Here is a 22925-nt window from a genome sequence, read left to right on the forward strand (position 1 = left end):
ATATATATATGTATGTGTGTGTGTATATGTTTGTGTATCTCTGTTTGTCCCCCCCCCCAACATCGCTTGACAACCGATGCCGGTGTGTTTACGTCCCCGTAACTTAGCGGTTCGGCTAAAGAGACCGATAGAATAAGTACTAGGCTTCCAAAGAATAAGTCCTGGGGTCGATTAGCTCGACTAAAAGGCGGTGCTCCAGCATGGCCACAGTCACATGACTGAAACAAGTAAAAGAGTAAAAGAGTAAAAGAGATATCACATGCTAAAACTCTCCCCTGTTTTTACTCTGAGTTTCCCGTTCATTGACAGTTCTTTATATATAAAAATCAAAGGCTTGATAGCTTCTTTCAATTATCTCTTTCAGATTGTGTTAAAGAACTGCATATCAATTTTGACAATGGTATAAAAGATATTTCGTCTTCCCTTCAGACAATTGCAATTATGAATGTAAATACAGAAGATGGTAAAGGAATATTTAATGGTGGAAAATTGACACTTTGGAGATATAATGGATATTCATTTCCTAATGGAATCACGTTTCATTTATCCTACAAAAGAACTGACTTCACAGAGGGATTGCAAGCAATTTTCATGAGCTGCGATGAAAATAATCACAAAGCCAATCTTGGCATTATGCTGAACGCTACCTCTGCTGCAGAAGACAAAGTGCATATCTTTGTTCGTCCAAATAGACGCAACACGGAATTGGTGTTTGCATCGCAGGTATATATTTATGTTCGTAAATATGTGTGTTGTGCTTATATGTATCAAGATATGTTACAGGGAACCGTGTATCACTGACTGACTGAAGATAAGATATGTGTGTGTGTGTGTGTGTGTGTGTGTGTGTGTGTGTGTGTGTGTGTGTGTGTGTATTTTCTAAATATAATTTAAAATTACTACATACAGTAGAATTATGGCGTCTGAAGATTGATCAAAAGTTCATAGTTTGATTTTCAGTATGGTCTGACACACTTATTTCAGAAGTAAAATGTGATTCTGAGGTTTGTACGGTAAACACAAACATTAAGCTGATTTAACCATTATATTTCTCCCATATTTGTATGTAAATATATTTAATCACTTAATGGTGGATTACTCATTTAATCACAAAGACATAATATATAATTTGGCCTTTGGGAGTTATTTAGAATTTACACGACCTTAGAAGCACACAAATTTATGAGATGCGCAGTTTAATATATTTCAATTTAGTTGTTACATACGTTAAAAAGAAAAGAAAAAAAAGAGCCAAATATATGAGATACCATATTCAGTTCTTTAATCAATGAGAAATTGTGCGGATTATTAACCCTAACAACTGAGTGTCAGCATCAGTTGGTGATATACTAAATATATCAATTCAGAAATATAATAAGAGAACAAAGTTTTCGGTATATTAATTAGTCACCAAATATAAAATAGAATTAAATTTAATCATTTCATGCAAACTTTAAGCAACTCATTATTCCATTTCAATACTTGAATTTAACGGGCTCTTCTTCTAAGGAGAGTTAGACCGAAATTAAGTTAATCTCCAATTTTTGATCAACTTTGCAGGAGTTAATTTTCCTATTAATTTCGGTAACTATTTCTTCTCAATAAGTCAAAGCACCTACCCTTAATAACAAAGGTAATAAACCTGGCTGATTCTTAAAACCATATGAGACCACCAATATATATAAAATACATTCATTCAGGCGTAAAGTATTAATTTAATAGAAACTACTGCATTCATCGGAAATTATTTGTATATGCTCTTAAACAACTCCTAATGAAACATTTCATTAATTCATAATAATTTATCATCCTATGTATTAATAAATTTTGTCCCCAGTGACGCGTTCTGATAGTAAATATCAAAGTCCCACATACCTCAATGTATGTATTTAAATTACACTGGCATTATAGTATTCAGTCATTTCTTTCACTATATTAATAGTTATATATATCTAAATATCGACGTATACAGTAATTGGAAGCGAAGGAAATACAGATCTTTCCATAAGTAATAACATACATTATAGAGTGATTACTTTCATAATTACTTTTCAAATATTAGCTTATTTCTAAAGGTCATAAATAATTAAGTATGGCCATAATTACAAAAATTAAATTAACATTGATACTCACACAATTTTGTTCTCCTGTTTAACATCAAAATATTTATAATTGCCTTGTAGTTTATAATACTTCGCTTGATTCATCATGTTGTTTCAGAATTAACATCCTGTGGAGTCTTGCACGCTTTTTCTGTGGTTAAAATAGAAAGCATTAAAATAAGCGTATGCTATAATAAGCAGTCCTTAACCTTCTTACTTTCAAAATTAGTCAACCGTAAGACATAAGTTACAAAACCATCGAATATAAGTGAACACAAAGACAGTCAGTCACAGGCATACATACATGGACATTGGCTCACACACTCATATATGTGACTGTGTGCGGAAATCAGATTACATTCGGTTTTATATAATATACGTCATCAGGTTTAATACAGGATTTTCCTGAAATTGAATACATTTTTGAAGTTTGATTTAAATTGATTAACTAGGTAACAGCTATTCATATTATTACATAAATATATCTGTTGGAATCAATGGCGTAACCTTATAATAACTACATTTGTTTCACAGTTACATGCGTCCTATTTCCTAAGATGTTGAAAGTTTGAGCAACTGCCTGTAGCAAGGAACGAGTCACTCCCGACGGAAACTGCAAATATCAAATGTATATTTTTTGGTGTTTCATACTTAATTAGTATCGTATTTTGATGCCGCAAACGATGTTATGTGTTTTTGACAATGCTCAGGCTGTGCAAGCATTCGCAACCAATTACTGTTCTATTGATAAAGATTTTTAATCTCCCATTCTATCACTCGTCCGAGAAATTATGAAGAAGAGCAATTTTCTGCCCTTCCTTGTACAAACCTGAAAAAATGTAAAAAAAAATAGTGAACGTGATTCCCAGTTTTAAAATCAATTCTATAAAATATAATCTAAACCAATCAATAAGTTCATAATTTCAAGCATATTGCCGAAAGTGTCATCTGTTTCAATGCAATTATTAATATGCTGTATATTTTGATAAGACTAATCAAATCATGTGGCTGAAATGTTTTTGAACATTTTAAGACTAACACTATTTCTACAAACTTGATTTAAATAACGATGACAATTAATATATACAGTGAGATGAGAGAAATGAAAAATAAATTGATGACACCTTCAATGTAATTAATTGCCAGCCATGAATTTTGATATTAGCTGCAATATGAATACTTACCCTTAAGGCGGCGACCTGGCAGAATTGTTAGCACGCCGAACGAAATGTTTAACGGAGCATTACGCCCGTCTTTACGTTCTCAGTTCAAACTCTACCGAGGTTGACTTTAAATTTCATCCTTCCAGGGTCGATGAAATAAATACAAGATTAGCACTTGGGTCGATGTAATTGACTTACCCCCTTTCCCTGAAATAATTAGCCTTGGGCCAAAATTTGAAACTGATATTAATACTTGACCCGGCTTAATGTAGTACTCTTTGACGTTGAATTATAATGGTATAAAAATATCACGAACCAAGTGGAATACTTGTGTTATTTATCAAACTGATTCATAAACGTTTACCAGGCTCTTTTAGTGATTTAAGTCTCAAATTCTAGTCATGCTCACGAACTACAGTCATCGATGTAATCAAGTGCATAGTTGATTATATCGTCTCCCCATTACATGACTAGTATTTATTATATCGGCTTAAGAAAGATAATACCAAATCAAATTGTTAACAAAGGAACTAGAATGTAACGAAATGCAACCAAATGCTATATAGTATATTATTAGAAGCACTTTAAGTTCCACTATCTAAATTCCGTAAAAGTTCTTAATTTTTGTCTATGTAACTTGGAGAGTAATACTGCATCAAAGGAGTGTGGATTTAACTTGAAGATGCAAGCCTACTCTTTCATAGCCGTATAATTCGAATTGTTGGAAATAAGTATTTTACACTATTTATTATCGATTCCAGTTTTATCCTTATATCAGAATTTATATGGCACATATACTTCAATTATAAAACCTGCTGTCTGCAGTTGATTTTTCATTCGATTTACTCTACCGCTAATTTATAATTAACCTTGTAAAAAGAATGAAATTTACAACATTCGTCCTTTTCCATGTATATGTTTTTGATGATATCGACATATTCAGTGACTCTCCAGAACATTGCTAAATACTTTAATAAAACTGTAATAACAAAATAATAATGACTAAAAAAGGTGGAATGATGGTAGTAATGAATAGTATGTCGTATGATGTGTGCTAAAAGCAACAATAGCTAGATGTAGGTACTTAAATACTCGACATCCATGAAATAATATTTCAACGATTTCTTCTCGGATAAGCAAAAGTTCTGTAATAAGTCCATAAGCCGATGCTAATAAAAAAATTGCAATGACTAAGGTCATCTGACAGTTAGTATATACATTAACCACATAAGTTTATGTTAGAATACAATGGTCTGCATGATTTTATTAACGTATCTTTTTTTGAAATACATATGATAAATAGCGATTCAAGGTGTTTTTTATTCCTCTATATCACATCAAGTTTTCAATTTATACAGAAAAGTTACTTTTCTCTGTTGTTGGATACACCGTCGCTTACGACGTCGAGGGTTCCAGTTGATCCGATCAACGGAACAGCCTGCTCGTGAAATTAACGTGCAAGTGGCTGAGCACTCCACAGACATGTGTACCCTTAACGTAGTTCTCGGGGATATTCAGTGTGACACAGTGTGACAAGGCTGGCCCTTTGAATTACAAGCACAACAGAAACAGGAAGAAAGAGTGAGAGAAAGAGTACAGCAGAGTTCGCCACGAATCCCCTGCCGGAGCCTCGTGGGACTTTAGGTGTTTTCGCTCAATAAACACTCACAACGCCCGGTCTGGGAATCGAAACCGCGATCCTATGACCGTTTGTCCGCTTTCCTAAACACTGGGCCATTGCGCCTCCACACTTTTCTCTGTATAACATAACTAAATGATAATATATACTACCAATGAAAAGGCTTACCTTATATTGATTTGAATATTAAATCTAATATATTTTCTTTAATTTCTAATTGTGAATATGTCTAGAGGCTGCGCAAATTCACCAGAGATATTTATATTTTGCTATGTCTCCGGGCTATTCACCCCTTCTTACTCTTGGAACACTATTACTCCTTTGTTGAAGGGCTGCTATTTAGTTTATTTTGGCTGCAAACTGAGAGAACAAGACAAGCCATTTGTACCTCACAGAGCTTACAAGAGTCGCATTAGTTAGTTCCAAATGTAGTCACTTGGAAAACTGAATTGTATGCCCTTTGGAGTACAAATGTTATGGTGGGAACAGATGAACGCTCATGATGACAGATACTTCTGTATCACTAAAGTAACTGGATTCAATAAGAATACTAAGGATCGCATAATATATCCAAATATTCCGTCAGCAATAAGGCCTGCCCCACACTCAGATGATACTCCTGTATCTCTGCTACCTGAGAGAGGAAATTTCATCAGAGGCTGATATTAGTGATACTAATGAGATGGAAGTAGACTATGAACCACCAAGAAATGACGATCCTAACTTCTTCAAACAAGTTGAGTTCAATGACTTGCTGAGAGACCATAACCTTAACCAGTGTAATTTGTATTAAATAAGCGCACGTTTTATTAATGATATTCTCATAATTATTTACAGAAATCCGACTGGAATGATGTATATTTCTTGTTCAACAAATATTACTTGAATGCGACTGTGAATCATGAGACAAAATCTATTAAAGTTTCAGGTAAATTTAACTTTATCTTACAAAAGAAATTATTCGTGATTATTTGTATTTTACAATAATTATCCATGTGTATTACATAGTCTAAGTTTTTAGATAGTGCAACGCAACGTCGTATATGTAATTTCCGTTTATCTGACTCTAGAGTTTATTCAACTCATGAAATAAATTTTGCGTACAGTACTTTCAGTGCTAAAAAAAGTATCTGACGTAGAAGCTTGCTTCATTGTGTTCTTTCTTACTTATTCGGTTTATTTGTATACAAGCGGTTGGCATACGTACCTTACAAACATTATATGCTTCGCCATAACGTGGTGAAAGTCGAGTCTCTTGAGTGAAAAATCTATTAATTATAGAGAAGAAATCTCTCATTGCCACATTTCATTCACTAGTAATCTTAGTCAACAAATATAGCAATCATTAGCTGATATAATCATAAATGATATACCTTTTATTTACTAATGAGATCTTTTGTAATCGAATGTTACTTATTTTTAATTTCAGAATAAATGCTCTTAGGATTCAAATATATTTAACTGAATTTAAATGAAACCACTATATTACGGTCATTATATTTATCGACAATAAACGTCATTAAGTGAACGACAAAGCTAGCAAAGCTTGATCTTGAAACCTAGATGCAGGAAACGTCTGTCTGTATCAAATTTAATTCACTGCTCTGCAACATTCGTCAGATCCCTACAAAGCTATAATAAAGACTATTTTCTAATTTTAGCCCACAATCGCGTACGTGTAAATAAATCTATCAAAACGTACATCTGCTGTTTATTTTCTCGGGCCCAAGTATGCAATGTTGCCTATTTTACGTTATCAAAAGTTTTAACTTTAGAACTTTTTTTCCAATGAAAATAAGGTTTCAAGGCCCACCTCAAGTTCCTAGTACTACGCTATTCAGAGACACCTATATTTAATTTGAGCTGCTGTGATGTGTTTAGGCTGATGAAAGTCATAGATGTGTTCTCCTCTCTGGTGGTGCGATATTCCAATAGAGTTGATATGGAAGAATGATATCTCGCATTGCCCCTTAGCATTTTAATCTCCCAGAAAATACAAAATATAAGTAACATATCTCGTGAAAGTTAGGTAGAGTGGTTAGTATTCTATTTAGAATGTGACTTTACATTGAAAAATGCCACATTGCAACTAAGAAACCTGCTAGCTTTTGAAGTTAGAGCGTATAGAGTCAAAACTAAATATTTCATTTTCCTTGTACCGCTTCTAAACTTCAGATATGACAATTTAAGTTGCATCTGATTCCAATTCGTGAAATATATTTTTCCTGTTCATTTTGATTGATATTCCAACTTCAATGTATTAAGATATTTTAATTATTTAAGATGTGGGGACAATTTAATTACTGTTCAGATAACAGGTGCACTTCAGCAGACACCATCTGAGCATTTTATATACATTTATGCGCTACTTAAAATGGGCAAGAAATCATAGTTTGGACTGAGATTTAGGTTTGAAAATGCAGACACTTTACAGACAGTTACGCATAATTTTGTTTATATCCATATCAGAAAATTCAGTTGATGTTTGAAATGTGACAGACGGTGCAATCCAACGTCTCTGGCTAAAGTATTTATATAGTTTATATACATTATTTTAATTACTAATACCACCAATTATTAGCAGCCTATGTGGATAGATATACGTACATTGAAGCATGTATAACTCATACATACTCACTCATACATGTATACATACTCACATATACGTACACACACAGTATTTATAAGATAAAGGGTTGCAGTATTTATGACAAATATCTTACGATGTTGTACGCGAAAGTTAAGAGACAAACGTGAACACTACAATGTCTACAGTTTCAAAATGAACCAATATTAACTCATGGGTAAAAATCTTTAATGTACTTTAATGTGTGTATCAGTTTCTCTTTCTCTCTCTTTCCTTTGTTTGTTTATTTGTTTTTTCCTTCTGTCTTTCACTTTCTCTCCAACACTCTCTTCTACCCATCCGCTACATACTTGATAGTGGATTTGTTTTCATGTATCTGTAAGTTACATTAGATAATAAATTTATCGCTCCAACTTGAACAGAAATGCAATGCAGGGCACTGTCACAAGTATATGTATGTTGCCTGAGACAGCAGTTCACCATTCGTTATAAATGAAGAAATTCTACATTCATGTTTTTAAGGTTTGGAAATTCATTTGATTTCTGGCACGTTTAAGTATGTATCATGGTCCATCTGGTGGTGACTTCTTCAGCTTCAATGTTTGTCTGCGTTACGCAGCGCCAACATTTAGTGCACTTGCTGCTGTTACATTCGCTGTCTGTTCTATAGTCGTTTGTGGGTTCGATCATTTGCTACTGCGGCATTGCTGATTAGTGAATAATATAGTCGATGCTAGTTGTCTATCTGCATAATAATGATAACGACGCTAAAATAGGCCGCTATAGCGACAGGAGCCTAATCATATTCTGTAAAAGTCTATAATAAACTTCTATGCAATCCTTTATTTTTCCACACATAGGATCGATTTTCTTCACTACTTCATGGGAGACGACCCTGCCTGACACGAGTCCCAGGCTCAGCTGGCTCCGGCTGATAGTACCTGGTATGTGCCCCTATCCAGAGTTACGGAAAGGAGACAACCTTCAAAGAAATCCGGAGTGGAGCCCCGTAGGCGGTTTAGAGTTCGACTCGACACTTCCGGCAGCTCCTGCAACCAAGCAGGTGCCAAACGTAATGCTCTGCACTCCTTTGGGCTACATCAGCAAGGTCGAGAGTGGAATCCTGACGATTGGGCTACCCGGGATTTTCTTATATCTATCCTAGGCCTGCGCAAGACTGGAAAGGACATGAAGTGTAGAAACCAGACTGGATTAGTTTATGCGCAACTCCATTGTCTCCAGAGACAAAAGGGTGCCAACAACAACAACAACAACAGGGAGCCATATATCACTCAAATCAAGTATAAATGTCATTAAAGAAATATAGCACATTGCATAGTACACTTTTAAACACACTCTAAAATAGATAAAATTTAATGTTCTCGATCAAAGCTAACTTGGGACAGCACATTTGATCACAAACAATTTTATGAGAGATAACTTTGATTTAATAACAACAATAACAATGCGTTTTGCATTTAGAAAAAAATCAGTTCTTTTCAACCTAAATAATATCTAAACTTTACATGTTTTCTACAGAACAGAACATGCAAACTGGAGGATATAATATACTCTTTGGGGCATGTGCACCACTGAAACCGTTTATAGGATATATGGATGATGTAAGTGTCATTATTTTCTTATTATGCGCTGATTTAATTATCATAAAAATTTAATTTATTCATTTTATTCCGCATATTACGTCCAATTTCTGCAGAATTTGAGGCGTATTTCTGCTATATATAGCAGAAATATTTTGAATTCTTCAAAACAGGAAAAAAACGCTCAGCAAGAACAGTGAGTTAGTTTTTTGTCGTTTACATATTTACGTTCTTTGGCTTAGCGGATGCACATCATGTACATCTAATATCATGTTACTCACTTTCTGGTCAACGATTTCAATAGCTTGTCTAACTGCTCATGACAAAGAGTTACTGAAAGATAGTTAAGTTAAATGTACTTGTCAGTATACTTAAAAGGTATGAAAATGTTTTCAAGTTTCATAATCACAGAGGAATGCTGCTAAACATTGAAATTGTCAACCACGAAATGCTAATCTGAATCTTTAGATAAATTTGAGCCCGAAGTGCGTATATTTGGACTCTGGTATTGTGTACAACATGCGTGAACTATGATCGCAGTTCAAGAGTTAATAACACTTTTATAAAGAATGTATCTTATTAATATCTAAGCAGTATTTCTCACATCTGCGTTACAAAAGTGCTCGCTCTTTAAGGCAGTCTAGAAGTAATTAAGATATTCTCCTCGAGAGATCCAACTTCATCAAACGTTATTTAACGACCATTGTAAGATTTGAGTGACGGTTTGACGCTATGTCAAAAGTGTCTACGTTAAATCAGTCGATCGTGAGGTTCCGTCTCTTGAACCAACAGAGGAGATTTGTGCATGAATATATATAGATATATGTGTATGAGTGTTTATATATGTGTGTGTGTGTTTCCACCGTGTGTGTATGACTGTGTGTGTACATACATACATACATACATACATATATATATATATATATATATATATATATATATATATATATTACTAAAAGGAATTCCAACTCTGTTTTTATGTTTTATTTATATTCTTATAATATTAATGTAGATTATAGAATATATAGTATATATAGTAAAATGAAATGAAGTATTGATTGTCTTATTGAATAAATGAAATATTGAATATAAAATATTAAATATGAAAGGACTAGTATACTTTATTGCATTTAAGCAGTCTTCAAGGTCTCAGGTTGAGACAGGTGTTTTCCAATCACATGTTGCCAGATGGCTACTCAGTGGTATTTGGCGGACTTCTGGATTTTTAATTTGTTGTCAATGCACACGCGAGCGTTCTGATAGTGCATTACCTGTCTGGACAACGTACAGTTCTTCACAATTTGGGTATTTGATGCAGTAGATTAAATTTCTGCTTTTGCAATTCATGTTTGCGTTTGTGAATATTTTCCCTGTTTTTGTGTTCATATATGGGCCGGTATGAATTAATTGACATGTACCGCATCGGCTATCATTGCATTTAGACACAGTGAATGGTTGATCTTTGTTGCTAAGATCAAACCTTGCCTTTGTTAATAACTTTTTCAAGATTTTAGGCTGTCTCTTACTGAGAGTTATAGTTCGATGTGTATTGATATTTCTCAATTCCTTACTTTGTGCAATGATTGGTAGGTTTGCTTTAGCGACATTGAAGATGGCATGGATTGTGTGTCACTATAAATGGTATGATTTGTTCTTGTTTTTCTCTTCTTTGTGGTGTCCTCTGTTGTTGTATGGGCATTTTCAAGGCCCGCTGAATAGTCAACAGATGGAAAACATACCAACGAACATATAAACAATGAAATGAAGAAACTCACGGAAATCATACCAACAATTATAACGTCTACCAAAGAAAACCTACCACAACTTCCATGGATATCAGAAATAAATGAAAGAAATCTGGAAAACGAAGCACACCGAAAAAGAAAACAAATGTGGCAAACTTGGAAACAAATCTCTCAATATAAGCAAACAAAACGTCTGAAAAGCATATAAATGCGAAAAGTATGCTGAAACACACTCGAAATGGATTTCTTTAGCGGCACCTATAATTCCTTGGAAGTACCTAATTAAAGAAATTGCATGAGAACCAGAGGAGGAAACGAAACTTCGATGGGACCTCGCCGTAACAAAATTCAGGACCGACATTTCTATTACCCTGTCTAAACAATCCCTTTACAACACCAAATACGAAGCAATCGAAAGTCTTTTTGAAGATGAAATATCAAAACTAGCAACTGGCAATGTAAAAGAAAAAATGCGTGAACTATGGATCAAAGATATCTCCAAAGAAGAGAACAAATCAAGAAAATTATGACAGCAGAAACAACTATTCCTGGATAAATATTCTACCAACTGCGGTAAAGACTTTAGAACCCAGATAAATGATAGTAAAAATGAACAATCTCACCAACGTAACAAAAACCAGAGCATGAGGCAACATGAAGGCCCAATCCGCTAGGAGTCAAAGAGGAACTACGGTAACAACTCTACCCTTTTTGTAAGCAAACTCTCTAATATACACATTATAAACAAAAGAAACATGAACAAAATAAATATTCCTCTGATCAGACCAATAGATGTAGAAACAATAGATCATTTTCAAAGCCTCAACAAAGATTACCTACAAAATACTGGGCAAAAAACCGACGTAGAACCGGAAACAATAATAAATCATCCTCTCAGATCATTAAAATCAATACTAACAAATTGAAAAGAAAGATGTATAATTCCGAAAATAGGACGGAAAACATAACACAGCCAGGTAAAATAACACAACCAAAACACAAACTTCAAGTCAAAACCAACAAAAATAGAAACCACAAACAGAAAAAAAATCATTTTTTAATGCCATGTCAAAAAACACCGGGGATATAAAATTTCCAAGAGGAAACATACCCAAAACAGCTGGACATATAGATCCAAAGATAATTAATCTTTCCAAAAGAGATCTTGGCAATGATGAAACCCAACTCCTGTTAAAAGGTCTGAAATTTAGACCTACACCAACAGTCAACTTCCATGAACTAAAGGAAGATATCTAGAAATGCTGTCGTAAGTTACGACTTGTGGAATTGTTCACCACCAATAATAATAATAATAATAAATAAATAAATAAACCGAAGATTCCTTAGTGAGGAATAAATCAAATTTCACCCCACCAAAAGGCAGAAATATCTACCTTGACCAATATACTGTTACCCTATCAAATTTTCCCCTAAAACAAAATACCAAAGTTAGGCCGAACATTAACAAATCAGAGATATCTGCACTTAAACGCATACAAAACGATGAAAGAATAATAATTAAACAAGCAGATAAAGGGGGTGCAATTGTTATCATGGTTGTGGAATACTACAAGCATTTCGTTGAGGACCAAGTGAAAACTACAACCTTGTGTTGTGGAACACCCTCGAATATAGACCACCACATCATGAAGAAGTTCAACCACCTGGTTTCAAAACACTACAACTCACTCACTGACAACGAAAGAGACTACATCACCAATTTCGAGCCAAAACCCAGCAATTTTTACGGCTTACCAAAAATACATGTCAGAAGATATTCAACAGGCAGTAAAAGAATAAGGAAGTGAATTAATAAAATTGGTATATCCAAATGATTTAAAACTTAGACCAAATATAGCTGGCCAAGCATGCCCTACCAACCATCTAAGCAATTTCATCGACAGTATTTTGAAACTACTATGTACCTACATACCCAGCTTAATTCGGGAGGACATCGATTTTCTATCCCATCTTCCCAAAACCACTGAAACAAATTCAATCCTAGTAAGCTTTGATGTAATAAGCCAATATCCCACCAACATCCCACATGATTTAGGAATAAAGGCGGTCAAATACTGGGTAGATAAACATAGAAAAGCGATTCCCAACAGATTCACAGTGACATTTATATTAGACTCAGTAAGACTTATTCTGGAAAACAACACTTTCTTCTTCAATGGAAAGAACTACATTCAAATTAAAGGCACGGCTATGGGAACGAGGTTTCCTCCCGTTTATGCGAAGTCGGTGATAGGATACTTACAACAAAAACTCTACCAGGAAAGAGAGGAGAGATACAGTACTGGATTTAGGAGGTATCTTGAAAATGCATGGAAGAGATACCTCGACGATTCCTTCATAATCTGGACAAAATCTCAAAACACTGAGGAAGAACCCAATATCCTCCTGAACAACCTACACCCATCCATCCAATTTACAGAGGAACTGAGCAGTACCAAATCACCAATCCTAGATATAATGGTAATTAAAAAGAACACCGCCATTACCACGGATATATATGTCGGTAACTGAAAGAATATAAGAAACATCGTTCGCAAGTGCCACTACATCACAAACAACAACAGCAAATGAATGTCCCTAAACAACAACAGCAAATATAAGAATATAAGACAATGATTCATACGACATGGCCTTTCCCTCTGGAATCATTCCGATAGGTTTTGAGAAGAAGGGGACGATACTGAACCTAAATATCCAAAAGAGACCAATGCAAAGCAAAGAAAAGAGAAACAAAAGAGCGCCAAAAAAAAAATCCGACGACCAAATAGGTGGGTGGAGGCATGCCCTTAAGTGACATTTCACCAACGTCAACGGTAATGGAAGCTAAGGCGTGCTGTTGAGCACCATCATCTTCATCACCACCATAAATACTATCACAGACACCACCACTAACTACGGCCTTATTCATTCATACACACAACAACAGTCAAATCACACACCAACTCGAGCAGAATGGTATTAACTACACAGCGACACACACAAACAATAATGACAAATGGGCCACGCACACAAATTTACAAGCATAGCACACAATATCTACATCGCATTAACCCTTTGAATTCCAGCATACATAAAAACCATCAACATACCACAACACAATACATCTTAAAAAAACAACTGCCCCATTGGAATAGGAGATTTAAGACTGAATATTAGGAAAAGGCTATACAATGAAAGTTTTGTGGAAACAGCTGTAACCAACCGGACAGCCTACGCACCGGTAAATTATAGGGCTAAAGTAAGCGATCCTCTCTCACTTTTCCCCCATTGCTGAACCTTATCTTGGAAGGAGGACTAACTGCTCAACGTCCCCAGCTCCCTTTGTGTAGATTCAGGGGCCATCACGAAGCAAGAATTTCTGATCTACAAACCAACTTTTGGAGGAAAAGGGATCTACATATAGACAAGTCGATCGGGGTTGAGAAAACTGTGTTTTTTCGAATGATTTAGGTCTCACGATATGGACCAGGTTTAGAACTAACGATAGGAAGAGAAGAAAAGTTAGTGGTCCTGAATGTGAACAATGGTTAAGGAAGCGCCTTCTTATTAGTATATGTTTATTCTCTGGCAGGGCAGGACAGCTAGAATTCTTCAATCGTCTGGAGGGTTCACTCAAAACGTCCAGCGCTTTAGTACTAGTGGGTGGCTGGAATGCTATCTTGGGTACAGGCTTGGATTGTGCAGAGTTAGCAAACAATCTCAGATGTTTCCAACTTTCTGGCAATTACCGACTGCATTTCACAAATGTGCCGATGGCAAAATGGATAAACTACAGCAGGTCACCCAAGTCCTATCTATATAATTTATTAGCCAATAGATTTTTGATCTGTCCATGCCTTGATCCTATGACAGATCTTTGGCGTTGTTCCTGTGTTAGAAACAATAGTTATTAGAGCACCGAGTTGCGAAAAACGTTAGCACGTCGGTGAAAATGTTTGGACATACTTGACCCAGTCATTTATATTCTGAATCTTTATTCTGAATTGAAATCCTTTTCTGGCTTTCAACTTTCTAAGTGCGATAAAATTAAGCACTGGACAAGTAGTGTGATAGCGATTAATTTCGTGTATACAAAATTGCTGGTTTTGCATCTAAAATAAATGAAGTTAGAGAGAAGGGTGTTGGCAGAAACGTTAGAGTAAAGAAAGCATACCTTTATTCAGCTTTCTTTATGCTTTAGATTCAAAAGTAATTTAAGTGCAACTTGGCTTCCGTGCATTCGAGGTGGATAAAATAAAGTACCAATCAAGTCTAGAGTCAAAGGCATGGTAGCTTTGTGCCTGGATTAGAAACTGCTACTGAAGCGGGTGGAATAGTTGAAGTGATAAAGTGCTGCAAGGCACTTCTTTTAATTCTTTATGTTTTGAGTTCAACTTTGCAATTCAGGCTTCCACAATCAATAAACTAAAGTATCAGTCAAGTGCTACTGTTGATGACATTAATTTACCCTTTCATCTAAAATTTGTTGGACTTGTGCCTAAATTTGAAGCAATTATTATTATTTTCATCATCATCATCATCATCATCATCATCTGTCATGATCATGATCATTGTTATTGTTATTGTTATTAATCTCTTATGAGTAGTAATGGTTGTCTTTGTAGTAAAGTATGTTTTCTTGTTGGTAGTAAATATGAAAAAGAATTTATTGTATTTATGTATCCCGTAAAATATTTGTTATGACATTAACGCATCATAATAACAATTATAAAGCTATTCAATCATATATAACTTCCATTTCAGCAATATGTTGTAGTTTTTAAACTCGTACGATTTTTCTATTTCACATAACTGTTCCATACATCAATTATCGGAGAATTGCTATCAGTTCTCTGCAAAAACAGTTTCGCTTATTAATGATGAGAAAATATGTTGTATATTTATTTTGGTAACTAACAGTTTTTGCTATGGTGGAATAAATGCGAAATTAGATTCAGAACACAAGCATTAATACTTAATATATGTATACTAGCGGCGCACTCTATACAATTGGTTGTGGTCATTTCACATAATCCAGTAATTGATATTGAAAGAGGTGCGACTAGTGTTCTCTCGTTCCGAATAAAACACTTTTCATATGACAATGTAATATGAGTGTATATATGTGTGTATATGCTTGCGTGTGTATTCGCTTATCTAGGACCGTAAAATGAATTAGTATTCCTGGTCTACGAAGATGCTTCAATTCACATTGAAGACTTTTTCTGTTACATTGTTAGTGCCATTGAGTAATACGCAGAAATCAATACAAGAGTAGTTACAGGCATGTCAGTATGTATCTATTATTGTGCGTGTTGTTAAACAAAGTCTGTATCATCAATATAATTCCACAACAAAAACTCATTCTCTTCACACACATTATTAAGGACTTTAAAAAAGAAGCGGATGTCACGCAATATCATGTCAATCAATTATAATTTGTGACTACGTCCCATGGAAAGAACTGAATATATTTGTATGTTAGAAAGTACATTAGTATCTATGATCTCACGAACTGAGAATGCAACATACATTTACTTTCCTAACAAAGACCGCTTTCCTAACAAAGACCGCTTTCCAACCAGTACGCGAATTATGACCTTCAAAAAGACACCTTTGCAATGCATATTTCTTTTCGTTCAAATGTACAGTTTAGATCCCAACTAAAGATCGCTAGTATCATAATTATCATAATGTTCGCACATTACTATTGCTCTACGTTCAATTTCTATATTTATCACTGTATTTATAGTGATTTTAAATATTTGCGTGAGGGATCTTGTACCTAACGGATTAATCAGTTCATATATATATATATATACAAATTAGAATCCAGATAATGGAGAAGTAGCGTTAATATAATTCATTATCCGCAAAAATTCAACATATTCATTTGCAGCTAACTCGATTTTGCCCCAAATAATTAAATTCCAGTAATTAGAATCTTTTATCGGGCACAATCTCGTTAGAGGAGTAAAAAGGACATATCGTTAGGTTTTTACATGTTATTGCAGTTGATACATTATATTAACACTACTCCATTTTCTGGATTTTAATTTGAATATTAATAAACCAAGATTTGTATTATTATTTTAGGAACATAAATATTCACAACAAAATAATAGGTGACACACCTTTAGGTGGTTTTTATAGGCTCTATTTAAATTTACACACACACACACACATGTATATGTATGTATATATAGATATATATATATATTGAGCCATCTCATAAATAATGTGGTTTTTCAATTGCATGAACTAAAAGTCGTAGTGGGACGGGATAAGCTACCTGCAATAACTTGCTATTAAAGCAGGTAGTAATTTTGCCTTGTACTTATTCTTAGTGCAAGTTTTGAAGAGTGCACTTAGATTTTAACACTTATTTTTTCAAAACTATGATAGCAGTGACGAAGCAGCATGTTCGGCATAGTTCACTCTATGAGTTCAATAAAGGCAACAATACTACGGAAAGTGCGAGGAATATTAATGTCGGATATGAAGATCAGACAATATTCGTAAGACAGTGTCAACGGTGGGTTACAAAATTCTGAGCCGAAAACTACAGCCTAGAAAACAAGCCACGTCCTAGAAAACTGTAAAGCTCGACGAGGACGTCTTGCAAGCCCTGATGGAACAAAATCCATCGTAACTGTTGAGGAACTAGAAGAGAAGCTAGATTTGTTCATTCAACTATTCATTGACACCTACGTGCCATCGGAAAGGTCAGCAAATTGGGTCAATGGGTTCCTTACAAACTTTTGGAGCCTAATCGCACAGAGAGTGAATGTGTGCTCTTTTGTTGTCATGTCTCATAAATAGTGACTGGTGACAAAAAACGGGTTCTTTATAAAAAGCGCCGATGACAGTGAGTAGGGAAAGGAGAAACACTGGCACCCGAGGCTAAAGAAGGTCTTCACCTATGTAATTTGTTATCTGTTAGATGGGATATGTATGGTTTAGTCCACGTTGAACTTTTAAACCCAAAGCAAACGATAACATAGGAGGCGTAGTGCAAGCAGATTGAGCGGCTTAAGTCAACGCTAGAAGAAAACGACCGTTTTTTGTTTGAAGACCAAAGTGTTCTTCCATCAGGATAATTCTCGGACACATACAGCGAAGATAAAATTCCAAAGCCTGGAGCAGTTTGAATGGGAAACGATGCTCCACCCACCCTACTCGTTAGACATTGTCCAATATGATTATTATCTATTCTGCAGTGTTCAAAATCATTTGGATGGAAAAAATATGACTTCTGTAGACGAGATTAGAACAGTACTGGAGAAGAGGGCCGTGCATGTCAACCAGATAGATGGAAGAGCATTACAGAAAATGAAGGAGAAGGTATTTTAGATTAAAACAGAACTTTGTCTAATTACAAAAAAATAAAAGATGTATAAAAAAACCGCATTATTTATGGGATGGCCTAATATCTATATGTGCATGAGTGTGTTTGTCTGTGTGTGCGCGTGTGTGTGTGTGTGTGTATGCATGCATACATACATATATGTATATATATATATATGTGTATACAAATCTTACGGAATCGAATTTACATTTATGTCCCTGGATCCTACATTTATATTAAGCGCATAACTGTATATAATTATTGGATATTTCTTTTCCAGATATCATTATACACATGCATTCCAAGAGAAGCAAAGTGAAAGACGAGCCACCGATCTGTTAAACTAAGGAAGAGCTTACGATATTTGTTAACTCAGATATAATCGACTCATCCTAGCATTATTATAATTTTATGTATTATTTTCTGCACTGCGTTAAAATATATGCAATGATATAGAAGTTGGGACAGTATAAATCTAAAAGCACAAGATAAGATGCTTTACAGTATTTAGTATAGTATCGGTATTGAATGGGTTTCACTCACTCCGAACTTTATTTCTTTATTCACCTATAATATTTTTATTCACTGTAATATTTGTCCATTTCTTTTGGCTAATACAATCACTTGCTGTGAAGATTAACTTTGTGTATGTTATAATTAAACAATAAAAATAAAATACTACTGAGCTTGTTCTTTAACATGATTACTATTACTGCTTTTAAATTACGATATATCTTTCTGCATGGTAATTACTTTGCATGTGTATTATTAATGAATGATATTATTAATATAAAGGTAAATTTTTTGAGGTTGAGTATTGCATGACTTTAATGCTCATATATATCTCCAGAGAATCTGGAAGCTCTGGACTCAGAACATAATGCTGGTAATGCATATCTTCATGTTCTCTGCTCTTTCTTATAAAAGGAGAAATATGCTAGGTCAATGCTAGCAGTTCGAATGTTCGTAGATGGGAAATTGTTATTCATTCAAACACTCTATCGTAAATACAAACACTACATCGTAAATTCATCCTTTTCAATCGATACACTCTTTTTTGTGGAAAGCATTCGTTAAATGACCCATTTCCACTCTGCAACGAATATCTGCCTCTTCTCTTCTCCAGCCATCTATAACAGAATGTCCAATTCATTATTTTCGGAAGTAATCTTAAAATGAATCCCCTCGCGATAATGTCATTATTCTACAGTTTAAATGATAAACGATGTTAGTCTGGGTATTTTTCAAAATAGAATGATTAAATGAAAATACTATTATTTGACTTTGTTTCGTTTTCTTTCGCTGGTTTCTTCAAATTATTGTGTGCCTTTACTTATGAACAATTTCTTTAAAATACACGAAAGAAATAGCTAAATAATTATGTGTAGATATTCTTATATTTGAGGACGCTTCTATGTTTTTGTTTTTGCCAAATAACCACACGCGCTCTATACTTGTTCTCCACTTCAGCTTCATTTAAAGTCGTATTGTAGTGTCCTTTGTCTGAAATCTTTCGTCACAATATTCTGCGACCTCTTCAGTGACTCTTAATCCCATGTGACTTTTCCTGTTCTGTTTAGTCCATTTTCAGACAAAGGTCACTAAAATAAGAACACTACAATAAGGACAAAGGACACTAAAATAAGAATAATAATAGAGCAGAAGTGAAAGACAAATACATAAATATAAGCTTGAGCAGATAGTTACAGCTAAAGTATATCCGATGTATGACAATGACAATACAACAGATTCGATATCATGTCTACAAATATAAACACATATACTCTCGGATCACACACTGTCATTAGATTTACAGTTTACGTATTCATATTTAGAAGTAATTGTTTTAGAACGTGTGCAGCGCGTCTCTTTTAATAACTTATATGAAGGGTGGGACCACTGCATAGAATATTTCTCACGCGTTCCAATATCTAGAATATATAGAGTCCATAAGCTTAATGTTAAAAATATTAAAGTTAACTGTAGCAGATAGGTTAATGAAAGCAATACTTCAGTATCGAACCGTACTATGTTGAAATATGACACGTTATGTATAAAAAGACAGGTATGTATTGTTTCCGTCTAGTTTATTAACAGAATAAGATTTATTGTTCTTTGCGTGTGTGTATCTCGGGATGAAACCAGAAATAGACACATCCGCATGTGTCTGCAGTGTTAGGTGCGCGGTTGCCTCGGTCTTGTTCTATGAAAGAGAACAGTTTATCAATCACTAATTAGTTTACGATAAATTTAGACAAAGGTAGTATTAACTAATAAAGCAATTCGGCAATGAATAATACTGCTGGGCACCGTTCGAAAGTGATATGCTTAGCAAGCGATAATTGCATCCAACAGTTTGTCAATAATATAATTAGCTAACGACGTCGTTATAATAGAATATATGCATTGAATACAACGACAGCATGGAATATATTTATGGAATATATCTATAAATTGATATAATTTGCCAACAATATAGTTTAGCAAATGTATAAAGTTTGTAAATAATGTAAGTAGACAAAATGCAGTTTTTATATTAAAATGGTTAGCTTACGCCATAGTCTGATAACAATATATTAGAAAATTATATAGTTATCTGAAGATATGATGACAATGGATAAACATAATCTGTGCTAGAGGTAGTCATGATTTATTCATCTAATGAGATAATGGTTTATCTTGTTGCATTTGGTCCAAAACGTTCTATCACACATCCAATAACTCTCAATATCAAAATCGATTAACTAATTAATGATTAACAAAATCATTTCAAACAAACTTACCACACGTAATATATTAGGCAAACATACATTATATTATGCAAACAGGCCTGGGTGAAATGTGTTTGCTTGCTTTCTTTTTCAAACATTAACGTCTATTTTAATGTAAGATATTGGTTCATATTTTATAGACAATTTAGAATTTAATGATAAACTTGAATTCAGTAGGATTTGTAATAAGAGCAGCAAAAAGATACTTAGGTTCCATCTCAGGATATCTAGACATATCAGAATTAACAACCACGGGAATAAGGAGACCAAAGTCCCTACGTCTCAATGTAAGTTGTACAAAAAAAACTCCCAGTTACAGAGGGAATTCTTAGATACAGTAAGAATCCAACACTTTTAAAGTGCAGCCATGTCTCCACCTCATATTTTTCTTTGCAGAGTAAGCAAAGGCTGATATATTTGAACATCACATAGATACTATATCACCACTTCAGTTGTACATTTTATTTAAGAGCACAAACCGGACAATGTTATATTGTGCTTCATATATCTCACACAATTTTGGAATGTTTCAGTCAGCAGTGGTGCAAAACAGTATAAATAATTAGTGAATGCTTAGGGATTCATATAAGAAGCCGCAAAGCTAATTAGAAATACTTATAGAGTAAAGAGCAGGGTTATCTCAATGACTAATATTTTAATTCTTTCGTCATGTATGGGAGAAAAATCAAGAAACTTTCCAGCATTATTAGACCTTCTTAACAAACAAGCATAGATTTCAATATTCACCACAGTATGGATGAAAGAATCATTAAGCAGAGTTATACATTTTACACGATCATCATGGTCAGTTAGTATCCGTTTATCCTTTACTCGTTTTACTACCGTACATTTCACATTCAGGGGCATGTAGTCGATCATATCGCCATGGTTATGTTTTCAACTTGATACTTATATTACCAGATGAGTTACTGAATTATCACGATAACTATTGGCGGAAAGATATGCAACTTAACGTATGCATTCTCACAACGTATGTATAAACACACATATTCTACTCTTTTTTCATATATATTTTCAGAAAATTAAAGCACAACACATTTGAGGTTTGTGAATATTTTATAAAACGTATCATATTTTCTTAGTAGTCAGAAAGTTTTTAAACACTATTTATACATACATAGAAACATAAATATATACATATATGAATATATGTGTGTGTGTGTGTGTGTGTGTGTGTGTGCGTGTGTGTGAGTCGTATGTGTGTGTGAGTTGTGTATGTGTATGTGTGAGTTGTGTACGTAAGCAAATGTGGGGACAAGCAAATGTGGGGATAAGCAAATTAGATAGATCAATATATAAAGCATATTGAATTAAATGAATTACAAATATCATATATGTATACATATAAAAAGAGCCAACTTACACAGAGTACAAATGATATATAAAATTAAAAGGGTAGACGAATGGTATTAAAAATTCAACAACTGTTTCTGGTGGGTCGGTGATCCATAATAATGTTTGTAGACTAATTCCATCAGATAATGCGGCGTTATGGATGCATTTAACCTAAAATGAGACAAGCCTCTGTTTTCAGGGCAGAGACCTTAAATTTGAGATCTTAAAGCAGATAATTTGAAAGATCTTTAAGATCTCAAATTCAAGATCACTTCCCTGTAGATGGAGGTGCATCTCATCCTACGCTAAATGCATGCATACGGCCGCATTTTTCTGATGGAATCAATTTACAAATGCTGTTATGGATCACCGAGTCCCCAGAAAGGGTTGTTAGATTTGTAATACCTTTCATCCACCACTTTAATTTTCTATATCATTTGTACTCTGTGTAAGTTGGATGTTTTTATGTGAAAAAAAAAAAAATATATATATATATATATATTTAATGTATTTAATAACTTTATATATTGATCTGTCTAATTTGCTTATCCCCACATTTGCTTATCCCCACATTTGCTCAAGTTTAAATATCTTGAGCAATACAAAGTGTATT

The 22925-nt window shown here is 34.2% G+C and overlaps 1 protein-coding gene across 1 annotated transcript in view; it reads left to right on the top strand.

The window, feature by feature from the left end:
- Nucleotides 1-18870, top strand: part of LOC106875209 (asparagine-rich protein) — a 50991-nt gene extending 32121 nt beyond the window's left edge. Inside the window, exons 4-7 of the mRNA XM_014923257.2 lie at nt 365-723; nt 5742-5832; nt 9031-9113; nt 18466-18870. Coding sequence (XP_014778743.1) covers nt 365-723; nt 5742-5832; nt 9031-9113; nt 18466-18504 — 572 coding nt within the window. The 3' untranslated portion in view covers nt 18505-18870. The remainder of the gene's footprint in view (nt 1-364; nt 724-5741; nt 5833-9030; nt 9114-18465) is intronic.
- The last annotated feature ends 4055 nt before the right edge of the window (nt 18871-22925 follow it).

This window comes from Octopus bimaculoides, chromosome 3 (assembly GCF_001194135.2).
Source record: "Octopus bimaculoides isolate UCB-OBI-ISO-001 chromosome 3, ASM119413v2, whole genome shotgun sequence".
NCBI lineage: Eukaryota > Metazoa > Mollusca > Cephalopoda > Octopoda > Octopodidae > Octopus > Octopus bimaculoides.